The sequence below is a fragment of the Vigna unguiculata genome, chromosome 9 (assembly GCF_004118075.2).
Source record: "Vigna unguiculata cultivar IT97K-499-35 chromosome 9, ASM411807v1, whole genome shotgun sequence".
NCBI classification, from domain to species: Eukaryota; Viridiplantae; Streptophyta; class Magnoliopsida; order Fabales; family Fabaceae; genus Vigna; species Vigna unguiculata.
The window spans coordinates 12,570,001-12,589,420 of NC_040287.1; the positions used below are offsets into that span (position 1 = coordinate 12,570,001).

The 19,420-nt window shown below is 32.8% G+C and overlaps 2 protein-coding genes across 4 annotated transcripts; one reads left to right on the forward strand and one right to left on the reverse strand.

Moving 5' to 3' along the window:
* Window positions 1-9,924: 9,924 nt before the first annotated feature.
* LOC114163458 (FKBP12-interacting protein of 37 kDa-like) lies at window positions 9,925-14,129 on the forward strand. Its single transcript, XM_028047769.1, has 13 exons — window positions 9,925-9,951; window positions 10,051-10,125; window positions 10,211-10,275; window positions 10,379-10,415; window positions 10,762-10,849; window positions 10,948-11,012; window positions 11,111-11,188; window positions 11,512-11,559; window positions 12,040-12,093; window positions 12,227-12,388; window positions 12,560-12,629; window positions 12,937-12,992; window positions 14,022-14,129. The coding sequence occupies exons 1-13, from the start codon at window positions 9,925-9,927 to the stop codon at window positions 14,127-14,129; spliced, it is 933 nt and encodes a 310-aa protein (XP_027903570.1).
* LOC114164765 lies at window positions 13,890-19,088 on the reverse strand. Of its 3 annotated transcripts, XM_028049525.1 has the most exons (11): window positions 18,864-19,088; window positions 18,036-18,141; window positions 17,769-17,925; window positions 17,595-17,648; window positions 17,413-17,473; window positions 17,205-17,326; window positions 16,940-17,131; window positions 16,594-16,866; window positions 15,469-15,689; window positions 14,885-15,103; window positions 13,890-14,464 (listed from the first exon to the last, which is right to left on the reverse strand). In XM_028049525.1, the coding sequence occupies exons 1-11, from the start codon at window positions 18,944-18,946 to the stop codon at window positions 14,372-14,374; spliced, it is 1,581 nt and encodes a 526-aa protein (XP_027905326.1). In that variant the 5' UTR covers window positions 18,947-19,088; the 3' UTR covers window positions 13,890-14,371. The 3 variants fall into 3 exon arrangements, with proteins under 3 accessions (XP_027905326.1, XP_027905327.1, XP_027905328.1); XM_028049526.1 differs by lacking the exon at window positions 17,595-17,648; XM_028049527.1 differs by lacking the exon at window positions 15,469-15,689 and having other exon boundaries at window positions 16,610-16,866.
* Window positions 19,089-19,420: the final 332 nt, after the last annotated feature.

Below are 19,420 nucleotides of genomic sequence, written 5' to 3' on the forward strand. Positions count from 1 at the left end.
TATTGTTTGTGAATTGATGCTTAAAATGTCTTTGTTTGCCGATTATTGTTCCCCCTTGTATGCAGACAAACGAATTAGCAATGTAAAAGTTTTCATATATTTAAATAATTTTTTAAATAATTCATGAGATGACAGAAGAACTAATGACTTCATCATATTCTTTATTGGTATATGATGTATTATTTTTAAAAATGTGTTTATATAGTCTAAGAAATAATATTATATATTTTCTATCGTGTTATTTAATAAAATATAAATAAAAAAATTACATATTTTTGTTATGTTAATTTAAAAAAATTTATTTATAAGATAATTAATTAAGTAATTTATTATCAAAATTATAATTAAAGATTAAAGTATAATGTATATAATATGATAATCAAATTAATTAAATATTTAAATTATAAATAAATATAATCAAAATATTTGATAAAATTTACTCAAATATGAGTAATTTACAATTTAACTATTGTGAATCTATATAATTAGAAGTCATAAATGGTTATTAAAAAATTTTAAAAAACATTATAAAATAATGTTTGGGTTAAGTGAGTTGTCAACTCATCCTAAACCTGGTTTGAATCTAGGGTTAATTGGGTTGGGCAATCCATTTTTGAAAAAGCTAAATTTTTCTTGATCTAATTTTGCTTGAATTTGTGGTGAGCCAAGTTGACTCAGAAGTTAAAATCTATTTTAATATCTTTATTATGAATACTGTAATAAAATAATAATAATTATTATTGAATAAGAACAAATTATTATTTAATAATAAATAATTTTTAAAGAAGTGACTGTCGTATGTACTTGGAAAAAATGGAGAATGGTGGACAAGGAAAATAGAGAACAATGTAATTGGAAGGCAACATTTTGTGTTTGTCATTGTGAGGGAGTTATACTGTGAATGAAGACTTGAGGATATAAGCAACATGGAGTTAATGCATGTGGATGAGGCTGAGTATTAGGGTTCATGTTTAATTTTCTTACTATTTTTAGCATTCATAGTGTCTATCAACAAATAATGATATAAACACGTACCATTATCTTACGATTTTAGAAAAAAAAATGAAACAAAAACCTATATAAATCATAAAATACGGATCTAAAGCCATCGAATAAAACCTTGAATCATTTCGGCATTAGATTACTTTTGGTCCCATAGGAAAAGTCCTCTGTATAATGCTAATTAGGCAATTGCTTCCTGCAACTGTGAGGTTAAAGGGACCAAACGTGCAACTCCAGAAGAATGCATAGGGTTAAATCATTAAAACACCTTTAAGGTTAGTTTTAATATTTCACACATTTGATTGAGTGCAGAAAGAAATTTGAGGGGTGCAGGAAGTAATAGCCTTCTAATTAATAAGTATTAAATATTTTTATACTTTACGAGTGTGATATAATAAAAAAATATTGTACAAGGATTTTGTTAAATAGGTATTGTAAAAGGCTAATAATCTTATAAAATGAATAGTTTTTTAAGAATGTTTTAAAGATAATTGTGGGAGGGAAATAAATATTTGATGAAGATTTATATTGAATTTGAAATCATTAAATATTTGTTGTTGTATTAATTTATTGTTACTTCTTTAAGTGGAAAAATTGTGTTTTTATTGATCTATATATTATTAAATAATAAAATTTATTTTTATTTGCTTAAAATAAAAAGATCTTAGAAGAAAAACTTCAAAATATAATTATAAAACAAGTGCATTCTCTCATGGTGTATAGATTAATATTTTTGATTGAATAATAATAATATAAGAAATCTTTAAATATAGACTATTTTATCTTTTAGTGAACCTATATTAAGAAATACTTTGACCTTTCGATCTTGTATTTAAGTTTTATGCACTAAAGATTAAAATTACACACTCAAACAATGGAATTTTTTTTACATATGCGAAAAAAAATTGTTCGGATATTACGAAAATGGGCAAGTCAAAAACATATTATGAGTCATGCGGATTTATGATGACTTAAAAAATGTGAAGTTGTCAAGAGTCATGACGACTTTAATATTAATATTTTGTACTAGAATCGTCGTGATTCTTGATGACATTAGTATAAAACATTAATACTCAAGTTATCTTAACTATCACTTTTTATAAATTAATATTAACATTGAAGTCGTCATGACTCTTGACAACTACTGTGCATCTGAAGTTGAAGTAATGTGGAGTCTACACAACTTAGCCCATGATCTATATTTTTTTTTTCAAACTTGTCCATTTTCGTATTTTTAGGCAAACTACCCCACTTATGTAAAAAAATCGTCAAACAACACTCACTTTGGTCGTTTTTCTTCCAAAAATTCGAATAGTTGGACATGGCAGTCATCTACTCACACTTTGTCTTGGCCTTAATGTTAGACCTATCACAAGATTGGTCATCTTGCATCTAAATGCTAGCATCGTTTGAATTAGGATTTTCAACCATCTTCTCAAGCACATAATTCTTAAGTTTCCTCTTAAAATAAAGTTTTTTTTTATCGACAAAGTATATATATATATATATATATATATATATATATATATATATATATATATATATATATTAAAGTACTTGGGGTACTTCAACCTGTATGCATGTATAGAGTTTCTTGTCATAAAGTCTTTATATAATTCATTGTTTGGACTTGTACAAATAAGATTCAAATATTCCTACCTAAAATCATCCAATCTAGGTTTTATACATTCAAATACTCATTCTGAACAGAGGGTAGTAAGCATTTATCCTTGAGATGTTATCTAAGTCTACTTTTCCATCTTATATGATTACTTTTGTTTGCTGAATTTGCACACCAATGTTTACCTAATACATTGAGATTCGTCATAGAAGTGGTTTGCTTTCTCGAATTGGGACAACTCCTATTGCACTTTGATTGAGATAACACGTGGTGTCTTCGTGGTCTTTCTATAATAGTGAACAACTTTTGTTTCTTCCACATTCCAATTCATCCTTCGTATATCACCACATCTACAAACAGAACAAGAAACCCGAACTATGGTATTAAAATTAGTCCACCCCCCCTCAACACCCTCCTTACATGTTTCAAGCCAGACAACTACCTTCTAATCTGTCTAACCATATACTATTGCGAATGACTATGATATGTATAACACCTTTTTCGAGATGTCAAATGTAAATTTTTTTCTCATTTAAAACGTGAAGTACAACCTCCGTTACCATCCTATTAAATAGGAAATTTTCACAATTATTTTATTAAAAATAACACTTATAAAAAAACTCATTCAAAACCTCTTTATTCATCAATATAGATATATCGTTCCTCCAAACCAATAGCTTAAATTGTCAAAGTGAGACTTAATCTCAAATCCTTCAAATGCGAACTCAACCACTACACTATTACATTTTTTTTTCATAACATTTTTTTTTCAAAGGTTAAATCAAAACTCCCCAAAGCTGCCTCACGAGCTCCTCACAGCCAAGTCTCTCCAACTGCAACAACTTCTACTCCCGTACAACGTAAGTCATATGATCATCGCAAGTGGAAACCGCATCCACAAACATGCAAGGGTGAGCTAACCATGTATCACATTACATAACATGCATATTAACATGTAACACACATAGCATATTATAATGTAACATAACTCATTCATAAAAAAAGAAGGTTAAAATACCTTTTTGGTCCCAATTTTCTTCAAGTTTTTTCAAATAAGTCCTAATTTTCGTTTTGTATTCAAATAGGTCCCAATTTTCGTCAATTTTTTTCAATTAAGTCCTTTTTTGCTAACACCGTTTAAATCATTAACGATCATGAACAGTGACTGCCACGTGTCACTTCGTGGTTTTTTTGAATTTTTTTATTTATTTTTTAAATTTTTTTTAATTTTTTTAATTTTTTTTAAATGTACACATGTCAACCCAGTAGCGTGCCACGTGTCACTTCATGGTTTTTTTGAATTTTTTTTATTTTTTTGAATTTTTTTAAAATTTTTTTAAATGTCCACGTGTCAACCAAGTAGCGTGCCACATGTTAAAGACAATGTTTTATATTCAATTTGGTCCCTATATTTGTTATTTTTGTTCAATTTAGTCTCAATTTTTGTTTAAAATTGACCAATTTTGTCCCTATCAAAGATGTGACCAAATTTAATTTTTATATCAAAGTTATAATGATGTGAATTTTAATATATTATATAAAAATATTTAATAAAAAATGTGAATTTTAACATAAAAATTAAATTTGGTTTTAATTTGTGGAGGGACCAAATTGGTTAATGTTAACAAAAATTGGGACCTAATTGAACAAAAATAACAAATATTGGGATCAAATTGAATATAGAACATTGACTTTGTCACGTGACACACTATTGGGTTGACATGTGGACATTTATAAAAAATCAAAAAAATAAAATAAAATAAAAAAATTCAAAAAAACCACGAAGTGACATGTGGCACACTACTGGATTGACACATGTACATTTAAAAAATTTAAAAATAATTTAAAAATAATTTAAAAATAAAAATAAAAAAAATTCAAAAAAACCACGAAGTGACATGTGGCAGTCACTGTTCATGGCCGTTAATGATTTAAACGGTGTTAGCAAAAAAGGACCCAATTGAACAAAATTGACAAAAATTGGGACCTATTTGAACACAAAATCAAAATTAGGACTTATTTGAAAAAAACTTAACGAAAATTGGGACCAAAAAGGTATTTTAACCAAAAAAGAAAACTCCACCAATACATGTTCTCAATACCACAACTTGAACTCATCAGAATATTATCACCAAGTAATATTAACGGTATGTCACTCTCTCATAACTAACCATTATACCTTTCATGCGCACCAACGCTTCTTAGAAAAGTCTTTTCCTTTGCTTTCCATAGACTTACTAGCAACAACTCCACCCGCTCGACAAATCTTTGGGTGGAGCTCTCTTGCTAAGTTCATGTTAAAGACTTACAAAGGAACGCAACCCCTTTACCCTGACTTGACAAAGTCTTCTAGGTAAAAAAATCATCCTAGCTTTACAACTATCAAAGAGTTTATACTATCTCATCACATATGTACACCCATATAGATCATACATCATCACAAGTTCAAACATACATCAACTCATCATGCAATTACATCATATCATGTCACATTATCATAAGATTAATCATAAATCATCATCATATCATAACTCAAGCATTATTTCCTTACACTTAAGGTTTTTAACATATAACTCACCCAAAAATTCTACACCAAATAGTAAAGAAGCAACCACATTTTTAAACCAACAATAACACCATGTTAAAACAAACCACAACAACAAAACAACAAGTCCTATAGGTGACTAGTGGATTTTCCACACCTGTGGATTTGACTTCGAAAATGAAAGAAGCAAACTAAGAACTAAAATTCACCCAAGCATTGACACAATTGATAGACTCTTAATAAACACATAAATCTTACTACACATGAACCCAAATTAACAGTACCTTTAGGAACCATATTCACTCCACTAACTTTATCCAAGACCTCAAATTTAACCAAATCATAGTACTCCAAAGCAAACCATAATTTCATCATCACAAGGAAACATCTCCAATTGCTATTACACCATGGATTTTCCCATATGCTCAAGAACGACAACAAAATAATTTTATTCCATACAACATTTCATCTCTACTTTTCTAAACGATAAATTCAATCCATCAAATACTTTAAACAAAATTTCTAATCAACTTACCTCCAACACCTTGCACTTCACAAAAATTCCGCAACCACAACCAAAAACCCATTATCAAATCATGCTTACTTCAACCATAATTAACACTCTAAAGGAAAACAAGTTATATTTATAACCATTGCTCTAACCTCAAATAAGTTTACATGGTAACAAGATGAAGATCAAAGTTCCTAATTTCCTCATTGATTCATCTAAACCAAACATTAAAGTAATTAGATTAAACATCTTAACCCCACCATCAAAGCAAATTTTCCATCAATCTCATCTCATATTCACCAAAAAAATTGACAGCAATCATAAACACAAAAAAATATCTTTCCTTACCCATAAACTTAATCCTAAACGATACCACTAGTGCAAAATTGTATTTTTACCTCGCCTTATAGGCCTCGGTTGGCAAGGAACCGAAGCATATAACGGCGCGGTGGCATTTTTTCAATTTCAAGCAACTTTTATGCCTCAGTTCAAGAAAAATCTGAGGCCAAAAGGGGTTATAGGCTTCGGTTAAAAAAAAAAACCGGTGCCAAAAGGGGTTATAGGCTTCGGTTCAAAAAAAAACTGGTGCCAAAAGGTGCTTATATGCTTCTGTTGAACAGACCCGAAGCCAAAAGGTTACGTCTTTGGCCTCGGGTGGCACTGAACCGGGGCCAAATAGTTTAATTAGGGCACAAAAACGCGAACCCCTCTACTTCTTCCTCGCGCGCCGCTGCATCTTCTCCATCTTCTCCATCTTCTTCCTCGCGCGCACAGAACCATATGGGAACCCTAAACGCTAGCCACCGTGAAACTCCATTGCGAACGCGAACCACCACTGCGACGCAAAAATAGGGCACCAGATCTGCAAAGCGGCGACGCGATCCACCATGGCAGCACCTTTTGCGAGATCGCCATCGCGCTCCACTAGAGGAACCACCGTCGAGATCTCTGTTGCTGCAGAAAGCCACCGTCACCACAACAGAGGTCGTGAATCTGCACCGTCACCGGACCTGTCTTCTCGCCGTTCGTCGCAGTGGCGCCGATGATGGCTTGCAGTGGTGGTTCGCGTTCATCGCTGCGACAATGGTGGTTCGTCGATAGGGGATTCTGGTTCGCGTTCATTGCTGGGATGGGGGTTCTGATCTGGCTCGCGTTCTGGTTCGCGTTCGCGTTCTGATTCTGGTGTTGCAGGGATGAAAGTATTCTAGTTCTGGTTTGACGTTAGCTGGCTTTCAGATCTGTGCCGTGAAAAATTTAATTAAAAAAAATATTTTTATCTTATGGCTTCGGTTCTCATGGACCCGGGGCAGAAAAGGGACTCTCTGGATTCGGGTAACAACCGTACCTTTTGGCCTCACCCCAATATGCTCAGTTCCAGACCTGAGGCAAAATGAGAAAAATAACCGGGGCAAAAAGCCCTTACTGCACTGGTGTACATTTCACAATATCACCATGAATTCAACCATTAGAGAAACTTGTTATCATATTCCATCCATAAGAATGAAATTACCCGTTTATAATTCCATATTTTAAATTGCAACCAATTCTCCATACATAATCACCAAATAATGAGAACAAGGCTTAACACCGCCTTACATAAAAAAACGTAACCCAAAATGCATTTCACAATTCCTCCATTCCATAACTGAAGAATATCAAGAAAATGATTTAGCATCCCTTACACCAAAATCCCAACCTTCTTTTACCATAAGGATAAACACTTCTTATCTCATTTCCAAGACATTCATCACATAATCAGAGATACAAGGTGAAATACATGAAATTCTTGCATAATGCATCCATACATTCAATGCATTCAAGAAAGCAACCAAATATATTCTAAACATGACACCTGAGCAATTATAAAATAATATATAAAAATATTTGTTTTAAATGCACACATAAGGAATCAAACCCATGATCATCAATCCCTTGACAAGGCCCTAACCAACTATGCTACTCTCCACCTTTGTTTATGACCTTGCATATCAATTCAATTAATATTCCTCGCATCCAATTATCCCTTAGAATTATAATTATTTTCCTAGGTTTTAATTATCCCCAAACAGAAAATTTTCATCCTCGAAAATTTTGCTTACCAAGAAACATATATGGATATGACTTCTTCATGTTGTCTTCTTATTCCCAAGTTGCTTTTTGTGTCCCTTCATCCCAAAGCACCTTGACAGTACGAATTTATTTTCCTCAAAGGTTGTTTGATTTGCACGTCTAGAACTCGCATCGGCCCAACGTCTAGGGTTAAGTCTTTTCTAATCTGAACTTCGTCCTCCTCCAGCACATGTGTAGGATCTGAGACGTACTTCCTCAGTTGCGATACATGGAACACGTTATGTGAGTTTGCTAGTTGTGGTGGTAGTGCAATCTCATAAGCTACTAGACCAATCGTCTTGTTGTACACTCAAAACCCTTACCCATCTATTGTACATGTTCCACACTTTATTGGCAACTTTACAACTAAAAAACAAATGACTTATACTTTATTCTTTATCCCCACAAAGGGCACAATCATGATTGTTTAATAAAAATTCTCTAAGATTGAGGTTGACCTTTGTAGGTACACTATTTGACATGACACACCATGCTAAATGAAGTGCGGATGGAATACCTTTAACCTTCCATAGACTATCGAAGACTACTGATAATTCTCCAATTGGACTACTTTGAAGCTTTGTATATGCCAATTTGACTGTGTATACATTATCATCTCCATCCACCCACTCCCACGTATCTTGGTGACTCATATCTAGATTTATCCTTTCTATATCTTCCATAGAAAGTTGTAGTTGAGGCTTCTCCCATTCGAACCATTGTCTGTTCCAACAAAAATTTCATTCCCATTTATCCTTTTCCCAGTTATCACATTCACTAATAGTTATTTCTCTTGTTAGAATTTGCATATAATCTTGGGTATGAATCTTTAAACGCTCTTTCACCTTATCATACATCTTTCCAAAAATTTATTGTACTCTAGGGCCTACCCTCTAAGTCACACTTTTATCAAACCAAGTTTTCTCTTCACCATATCCACATACCTTTCGAGGATCATACAACCATCGAGATTTCTTTTGCCCACACTTTTTATCATCCAAACTCCTCCATGATCCATATTTTGAATCTAAAATATCCTTTCATAATCCCTTCTCTTCCGTGCATAATCTCCTCTTCCACTCAACCAAAAGTGCCACATTGAATAGTTTTAGGTCCTTAATGCCAAGACCCCCTCTCCCTTTGATTTACCTACCTTTTAACCCATGCTATTCTGCTATCAGTTTCACCCAACCCCATAAAAATTCCTTTGTATTCTTATGATGTATTCACTAATGCATGTTGATAATTTAAAGAAAGACATATAATAAGAGGTACAAATGTAAGGACAGAACTAAGTAGGAACACTTTACCCGTGAAAGATACAAATCTTCCTTTCCTCAGATAATTTTTGCTTAATTGGGTTCCAAAATTGTTTTTGTCTTGGGTTACAAATCCTCCTACACTCATCATGCCAAGGTACTTGAATGGGACCTTCATCAAACCACAATTTAGAATAATAGAGCTTCTTTGTTCTTACCTCAGAGTGACACTGATGAACAAATGTCTATGTCCTTTGTGGTACCCCGATACTGGGCTTCTCACCATATCAGTATAACAATGCTACAAATTTATCTATCTCTCACACCGGCTCCGCTACTTTGTCTTCTCCCTTTCATAACTCAACATTTGTTCTTAATAACTTATGGCACGTTCCACGCATTCTTAGCGTCTCAAAATTCGCTCAAGACAATAACATTTATTTTGAATTCTTCCCTAACTACTACTGTGTAAAATACTAGGTAACCAAGCAGATCCTTCTTCGAGGAACGCTTAAAAATGGCATCTATATTTTTCCTTCTCTGCTACTATATATCATATATATGCTTTCTTGATGCTTTCTCACGTTTTACTTGGACTTTTTTGTTGCACTTTCATTATATTTTTACGTTTTAAAGCTCTTGTGCAAAATCAATTAGGCACTAAAATACAATCTATCTAAACTAACAACGCAAAAGAATTCTTAGCCTTTCAAAAGTTTCGTTATTGCACAACCAAACACGGAGTAATGTTTTTTTTTTCAGTTAAGTTAGTTGCTCCCGAGGCTTATAAGTTATACCTACATGTGCATGAACGAATCATCACGTCATTTTTCGAAACCCCGCTTCTTGCTCTTTGTTCAAGGGATTCTTGAACTCCATGGCTTCCACTTCTGGTACCGACGCTGTAAGCGCCACTACCTCTCGTCATTTCTTTTCTTTCTTTATTTTTCTTTTGGCTGTCTTGGGTTGTGGTTGTTATGAGTATATGCTGGTTGAGTTTTAGGATATTACTTTCTTGATCTTTGTTGGTTGGAGATTGTACTTGTTCATGCATCGTGAGCACTGGAATTTTGCATGGGTAAAAGGGATTGTGCTGTTTATATAGCTCACTAAATGATATGCTTTTAAAAAGAGACAGAAGTTAAATCATGATTGTGATGCAGGCTAAATCAAAATCTGAAGATGCCTCTGGTGTAACAACAGGAATAATCTTGTCACTGCGTGAGAGGTATTTCACGGCATAGATGGTGTGATGCATATTGTACTATGCCAAGATCGCAGTTTATAATTATTTGGGTCTAAAATATGTTTTTGATTTTTGTATTTCGCAGTCTTCAGAACAGTAAGGATACACTTGTGATGTGCCAAGTACGTTTTATAGTTTGCAATCTTCTTTCTCATGTTTACAGTTTTTCTGCGTGAAAGAATTTGAGCTTTGGTCGTTTAAGGAAGCAAACTTTAGTTATAACTGATGTAATTCAAGACTTGAATTCATGACAGATTCGCAAGTCTGAGGGTTGTTTCGGTTTATGTACCTTTTTCTTGCTTAGAAATAGGACAAGAATTTTTTTACAAACACTGTTCCTCACCATCTTTCACCTTCTCTTTTTCTTTGGAAACACATAAGTTAACTTTTGTACACACCATCTTATCTTTATAAAAGTTGTCAAAGAATTTTTTTCTTATAAATATTGACAAGAACATGCATGTCCAGAATGAACTTGAGGCTGCAAAATTGGAGATTCAGAATTGGCATTCTACACTTAAAAATGAGCCTTCTTTACCTGCTGGGATCACTTCAGGTTTGTTTATGTATTAATTGTTTAAGAACGAAATTTTTTTACAATTATTTTCTATGCACATTTATACCTGAACATTGTTTAATCTTTCTTCTTTTTAGATCCCAAAGTGTTGAATGATTATCTTCAGAGCTTGAAATCCTCTGTAGCGTCTTTAAAACAGCAGGTTTAGAATCTAGTTTTCCATTTTATTCTTTTTCAAAATAATTCATCATCAATTCATTCGGCTTCACTGTCCTTTATCACTCTCTTACTTGTTATCAGATTGAGAAAGCAAAGAGAAAGGAAGATGCATTCATGGTAACATTTGCCAAACGAGAAAAATATATGAGTGAGTTGAAGGTAATAAAACCTTAAATAAGGTTAATGTCTGTTACTGCATTAGCATTAGCATGATTGTGTATATGCATCCTTCTTTCCGGCATCAACTTCAAGAAACTATACTATGAAGGAAGTAGAAAAAAAAAATATAAAGTGCAGTCTTTTAAGCTCTAATCCTTTATCATTTAAATATAACAACAAAAAACATCAAAATAATTGTCTCTATAAGGTTTCACTAGTATTGGATCCTATTGTTTTTGTTGTTTCTGACGTTCGTTTTTGTATTGCTGTTCTTATTTGGCTTTCTTCTTGCTTATTGTTGTCTGAAATCTTCTACACTCCAGTCTGTTGAGCAAGATCTGAAAGTGCAACTCAAGCCGCCATCAATGGAGGTAAGTTTATAATATAGCATTTAGCGGATCAATGAAATCTATATGGTTGCTGATGATTCTTCTTCATGCAGTTATTTAGAATCTACTGCATCATTTATTTGATTATTTGCAAATCGATAACCTAATTGAGTTGTTTAAAATTTTAATGTATCCCAATTAGGCTAGTTGTGTTAACAATCTTCTATGATAAATAGAAAATCAATTTAAAATGCCGATGTAATATAATGAAATTTTTTTTGATAAGAATAATTATAATATAAAGATAAATTTGTGTGTATTAAAATCATATTAAGTTTTCATTTCTTTAGATCACTGAATTTGTTCTTATTTGCTACTTGTTCGTGACATCTTTGTTTATATCATCTCACGTGTAGCTCGAAATTTAATGTGGCAATTTGATGTATCTTGTATTCTATTTTTGTTCTTTTTTATTCTTAGAATGTTACAATGCCTTCATATTGTTTGGAATATGATTTTCAGGCGAAGAGGTTCTTACTTGATCCAGCGGTTCGTGAAGAGTTCACCCGATTAAAGGTTTGTTATTCAACTTCGCTTTGACTCTTTCTCTGTCAGGCACACACACAATTGGTTGTTTTTTCGGTTGTTATGGGACATAGATTTGTATTCATGGTTGTTACTCCTTACAAGATTTGTGATCTGATAATAGAATTTAGTTGACGAGAAGGATAGAAAGGTAAAAGAGTTGGAAGATGAAATTACAGCTTTAAGTTTTACTACCCAAAGCAAGGAGGGAAAGATGCTGATAGATAAATGTAGAAAACTGCAGGCCGAAAATGAGAAGCTTGGAGAAGCAACTTCTGAGGAGAAGGTGCTTCTGTCTTTCCCCCATTTGTGTTTTATTCGTAACATGAAGTAATGTAACACTAGCATGCATGTATCCAACTATAAAAATAAGGCTTAATTGGTATGGTATTCATTGTTACTGAATTGATGTTTAAAATGTTTTCATTCTTCATTTTTGTTTCCTCTTGGTATGCAGATACATGAAATAGAGTCCAAACTTGCACTGCAGAAGTTACAGAATTCACAACTTAAAAGTCACTTTGAAGGTTTGTTATTCGATGGAATTCATTTTTTTGTTGTTTTGGGCTCATGCACCAGCTACATGGAAACTTCTGTTGTTTTGTGCTATAAAATCAATCATTTGAAGTGTATGGAATGCCAGGAATACCGTCATAAATGTGCTATCTTTTGGATGATTTTAACATGATGTTAAAATGCTTGTAGGAATTGGGATAGAAGTGTGTGTCTTATATTTTTCTTGAGAATAACTAGAGATTGCAGGGATTAAAAGTTATCTGTAGACCTTCATACTTTTGCAATATATTAAACACTAGTACTTGACATTGACTTCAGGATTGCAGAAGCACATGGAAGGACTGACCAATGATGTTCAAATATCCAATGAAATAGTATTCACTTCTTTATCTTATTCTCCTTTTTTTTTCTTTATTTAGAGATTGCAGAATATTCTGTTATAAAAATGCCTGACTGGGTCGTAAGAAACAATTTGTGAAGAAATGGTGAATTTTTTGTTCTCGATCCCTGCAATAAAAGGAACTCAACCATTGTGTTGTGAGAGAGGTTTACAAAATAAATAACTGATATGAATTAAATAAATAATTATAAAGATTAAAAACATTCGGCATTAAACTGTTAATATAATATCCTCGAAATAAAAGTTTGATAGGATGAGTTTGTTTATTTATTTTTTATTAACTATAAAAGGCTAAACAATATCCCACTCCGTGAAATGTTCTCTATGGTTTGTGCAGAAAATATTATCAATATACCAACATATCTCAGACAAAATAATTTTTTTCTGGTTTCTTCTTCATGAAAGATTTTGCTTCGACATTTTATTAAGGAAATTGAATGCTTACAAATTAGCAACTGACAATGACATGTATATTGTGAATATTAAATTATACATTTGAAATGTGAATCTTTCGTGATTTTATTCTTACTACGTTACCCATCCAAGGAAAATTTTACTTTGACATGTTTATTTAAGATATTGAGTGGCTTACGGATAATCAAATATTAACGCGATATATACGTGCATATCAAGATTTTAATATTTTAAATTTTAAATATGAATATCATTTAGATCATAATCTCTCTCCCAGCACATGAAAAATGCTACATGCCTTCCGTAAATCCTAATATATCTTAATTTTTTTCACTTAAAATTTCATTTTTAAATTCAGGCATCGTGGTGCAAATTCATTGAACCCCAAGAGCTTGGCTGTATAGCGTGATTCTTGTGTACTGTTGGAATAGCTTGCTCTAAATGAAGACGTTAAAAATTTGACAATTACCCGATATTTTTTATTTTATAACCAAAAACAGTTACAATTAATTACTCTTGGTCAATACATGCAAATTTATATTTTACAATCCAACCAAAGATGGATTACCTAAGATGGATTTCATTCCAGGTTCTCATATTACAAGATAAGATTGAAGAGAAGGATCGGGAAGTCCAAAGACTAAAGAACGAGCTTCAACAGAAAAACTTGGAGGATGAAGATTTGATGCAGAAATGACAACAATGAGACAATTGCTGGGGTGCTGCAAACTAATTTGACATTATAGTCTTTTACAGGAAACCATTTTTTCATTTTTTTTTACTCTTGTATATTAGATCATTAACTGTTGATGTTCATAAGGATGCTTCTGCTTTGAATGGAAATATAGTTGAAGATGGTATACTACATTTCACTACTTTACTCATGGTTTAGGGTTTAGGTTTTGCATTTTTAAAAGTAGCTTTCTATGTGAGTCAGTTTCAACGAGACCATCCCAAACCTGCAGTGCCAACATTTCCAACTGGTTGAATAGGTTCTACCAAGCCCTTCGTAGAGCTTCCAAGCCCCTCCCCCTGCACAAAACATATAAAACAGTTATTCTACAATCATAAACCCGAACCATTCAACAAATATGTGATTCGACTCGGCGTTTATTCATGGTCTAATGGTGTGATGAGAAAGGTTCCTAAACAAGGTACGACTATTTTCTTATGGATAGTGTAATTATAGATTGTCATGTAAAAATCATATTTGAAATGATTTTTAATAATTGACGATGGAAATATTATTCTTTTGTTGGTGTATGAAAATTAAACTTTTATTTTTCATAGGTGTTGGTGGCTCATTACAAGACCTACCACATTACCAAATTCCAATACACCTGTCTTTCTCATGGTGTGGCGCTTTTTGAGCTATAAGTTTATGGCATAGGAAAAACTGAAATTATAATGAAAATTCTGAAGATTTAAGAAAAAAATAAAGTATGAAGATACCTCTTTCCAACCCATGCTTTTCAGAAGTTTTCTGGCATAACTACCTGCTCCAAATGACATCTCCAAGGCCTCTGATGCAGCTTCTTGAGGACAACCAGCATCAGGTGAAGATGGCGTATTATAAACATCTGACAGATTCTTCTGTCCTGGACCCGTGCCAAAGCCACCATGCAATATTCTTCTTTCAGCAGCCCTATCTCTGTATTGATGTTTAATTTGCTGTAGGAGCAAACAAAAAACGAGTTGAAGGTTAACCGATTCTGGATATATCCTTACATGTGGTCAATTGTTCTATAGAAATGTGATCATGGAAGAAGGGAAACACAAGTTTAGAGCCTTTATCTCTATGTTTTCTCTTTCCTATTCGATCCCTTTAACTTCCCTAACCCACAACTCTTATTGAAGAGCTCACTTTCCACTCAGTTATGTTATGAGAAAGGAAGATTTATAAGCCATGGCCCACTTGTTACATATACTACTTTTGTCATCCTAAGTGCTTTCTCGAGAAGTTGTGCATCCATTTATCTACTATAAAATTAAGAAAAATGCAGCGATTTGTTTGATTTCTACATCAGACTACACACCTTAGATGCAGAGGGCTGACTTGGTAACGCAGACAAATCCTTCTCTACAGGGATATCATCTGAAACTGAAGCAGAGCTTTCACTGGACTTGGAGAGCTGAGTGGTTTTTCTAGTAGGTGATAGCTGGGGAAAATCCCAATGTTTTGTTGGATTTGAAGAATCATAAGTTGATAATGAAGCCATATATTTTGCACTAGGATTTCGCAATCTGTACACTTGTCCTGGTAAAAGAACATGATAAGCAATGTATTTATAGCCCAGGTTGTATTTCTAGCTCTATCATTTTACTGAAAATTCCAATACTGCTTCATTTTAAAACTGCTCACTCATCCATGAGAATGAAATTTATGACAGGTTGTATCGGAAAGATAAACAAGCAAGAAAGTTTTTCATTTTTTGAATTACATGTGAGTAAATGCCTTCATTATCACTTTTTTAATACTTAAATCTCCTTATTAAGGATGACAAAATTCACACTTGTAGATATCCACAAGTAAAATCTGCTATATCAAACAAGTACGTTTAATGGATACTAGTGAACAATGGGCATGAATATTTTAGTTACCTGCCTGTTAATGGGGCAGGCAGAGGTATCACAATATTTAATCGGCATATACCCACATTTGATTTTAGTGTTTTTTTCTTCTGGAATAAGCTATCAGAATAAAGTCACTGACAAGGAAAATGCTAAGAATTGAGAAGAATGATTAATAATTTTATTATAAATATTTACGTTTCTATTTAGACCTGTAGAATTAAAATTGTTTTTGAAGAGATTAATTTTATTTACACTTATATTTTGCAATGCTATATGAATTTACTTTTTAGAAAGATTAATTTTATTTGAACTAATATTTTATGATGCAATTTTATTTGGATTATACTTAAAGATCAATGTTTTATAAGTTTATATCTTAAAGAAAAAAATTAAATAATCTTATTATTTAATTTTAAAAGTGCCTATTATTAAAATATTTTAAAAAAGAAAAAAGAAAAGAATCCATGGATATCCACATGTATAAAATAATCTACCGGGTACCTGAGAAATAATAGTCACCCATTGTCATCCCTACTCGTGACAGGGTGTTTGATAAGTACTAACAAGTACTAGAGTAAAATGCAAACCTGTTCTAACTCGTACCAGATCTAAATGTGCTTCACAGATGGGAGCAGATCTTAATTTCCCTCCACTAGAAGGGATAGATGGATGTTGTTTTGCAGATGGTTTCACCAATCTTCCAACCAACCTCGCCACTTTATCTTTTTCATCTCTTTTGGATCTCGTAACCATTTCCCAATCCCACAAGTCCACAATTGGAACCTCTAAAACCAAATCTTTCCCTGATTCAGTAACTTGACCATATTGAGCTCGCCATTTCTCTTCATCCAACAACATACCTGTAAAGATAGATCAAGACTATTTAAGAGATAGACCAAGTCTATTTAAGAGATAGTCAAGTCGATTTAATACCTTCATCTATGGTACTTTTATCAGCTATGTCACATTCATCCTCCATGTCCGGGACCCACTCACCCTCTTCCAGTTCATAAGAATTGTTGTAAGCTACACCTTCATCTACAGTACTTTTAGTATCAGCTAAGCCATTTTCACCTACTTGGTTTGGGTTCCACTCACCTTCCACTTCATAAGTTTTGCTGTAAGCTATACATTCAGGAAACAAATTCATTTACGAACTGTACATAACAAAAAAAAAAGATAGAAGTTATGTACAAACCATCAGCTGCTAAAGAGTTATATCTATCATCTGTTTCAAGCGGCACTGTCACTCCATCAGCTTCACTTACGGCTATATTCTTGTAGCCAGACAAGTAAAGATCAATAAGTGTGTCCTCTAACCTGTTAGTTGGCAAAGTGACTAATTTACATATGAAAAGTGTAGAGGTAAAAATCATCAATGGAATAAGGATGTGCAAGTTGGATACCATTCTGATGGTGGTGGAGGTGGCTTTTCACAAGTTGGACTACTCCCAGAATTTGTGGCATCTGTTTCAAATACAGACACTTAAGATAAATTAAGTTACTCATATTAACTATTGCTGCATCTGAAACATCAAAATGTTCGGAGAGTAGTAGAAAACCAATTGTTTATTATATTAATACAAACAAAGTGCAAATATGGGGATATGACAAGACGGCACTTGGTAGCAACCCCCTGTCCCTGCATACCGTAGACCTATCATCATTATACTATAATATTGTTGACAAGATTATTTTTTATAGCATGTTTGTCGGGAATTAATGCAAATACAGAAACACAGTTGCAAGTTCATATGCATACCATCACGTGTTTCATTAGCCAGGGTTCTTGTCTGTTGGTTTGTTTCAGATCTATTTTCAAGAAAGGAAATATAATCCTCATTGTCGTTGCCATCACAGAATTGTTGAGGACTTTCTGTGGTAGTTTCCTTGCACATATATGTGTCTGCACTATCATCCTAAGACATCAAGCAATCAAACTAAATTTATAACATAAAACATTAATTTAAGAATTTATCTATGGAAAAAAATGTTAAATAGATTATTTAGAAGTCCAACTCCAACCAACCTTATTGGAATCTAAAAGTACATAATTCCCGTCCTCGAATTTGTAATAAGCACCATCTCTGCTGCTATAATACCAGCCGGCATTAGGGTCATGGTAAAATCCACTACTGCACAAATTCAAACACATTTCCTCAACAAATGAAGAGGGGGGGAGAAGTTAACGACAACAACTTTATACTAACAACATATAAAAACAAAAGTAGCTCGTTATATTCATGATTTACGTCAGTACAGACAATCAGACGCAAACCAAATCAAAAATCAAAGGAAATATCTGTTATGTTGGAGGGCGGGGAATCAAATAAGTCATTCCTGTGTTTGATTAGGATGTTGGAAAGAAAAAGCTCATTCCCAATCCCATTTAATTTCATCTAAAAAAACAGCAATTGCTCTGCATCATATTCTCTTTTCGTCAATTCTAACATACCAAGCATAAGAACGTAGAAAGGTAGAGTAATTATTTCATTCCTATTCATATCAAACAGAGTGGTAGAAGAAGCTGACCATTCTGTTTTCATTCCATCCACATCAACAATTACAGTATTAAATGCTAATTTGAACAACGTGATAGCTTCGGAGTCACGCAATATGTTCAGAGGCTCAGCAGATATAAACAAGCACAACTACACGATGAACTTTTAACGTTCCAAAAATACGAATTACTACAAATTAAACTGCATGAAAGAATGAATAACCATAGCTTGCAGAATTCCTATGCAATGAATAATTAAAACGCGAACATGGCTTTGTTAAGGATTAATAGCAAACAGAATAATGATTGACTTTTTTGGTGAGAAATGTTGTTCGAAATTAGGGGTGAAAGGAAAACCTAGCGTGGAAGTAAAGCTGCGATTTGTGATCCCAAACAAAGGTGGAATCACTATTTTCACGATTTTCAGAATCTCCGTCCATAGCTTCTGCACTTCAATGGCTGAATCTCTCGTCGGCGTTGGAATCTCCACACTATTTTCTTCATGCTTCTCGGCCCAACCCAATTTCCCCTTCTCAAAAGGTACATTAACTTTTTAATTAAGTGTATAACCAACAAGTTTTTAATTTAGGTGTATAACCAGTGATTTGTCTGGAATTAATCGTATATATTAACTAAGTTCTTTTTATTGAAATCTTAAAATTTATGACATATGTAAATTATTAACCTTTTTTATTCTTGTTATTCAAAAATTGAACTTTGGTTTAATTAATGATTTAGTTTTTTAATTTATTTATTTGGTTTTTTAATTATTTTTGAGTTAATCCAAATTTTTAAAAACGTTCAATTTAGTCTTCTAATTAATTACAAAGGTTTAATATTTAACAAATTTTCAATTTAATTTCTTTATTTAAAATTTTGATTCAACATAATCCTATACTTTTTAGAACATCTAA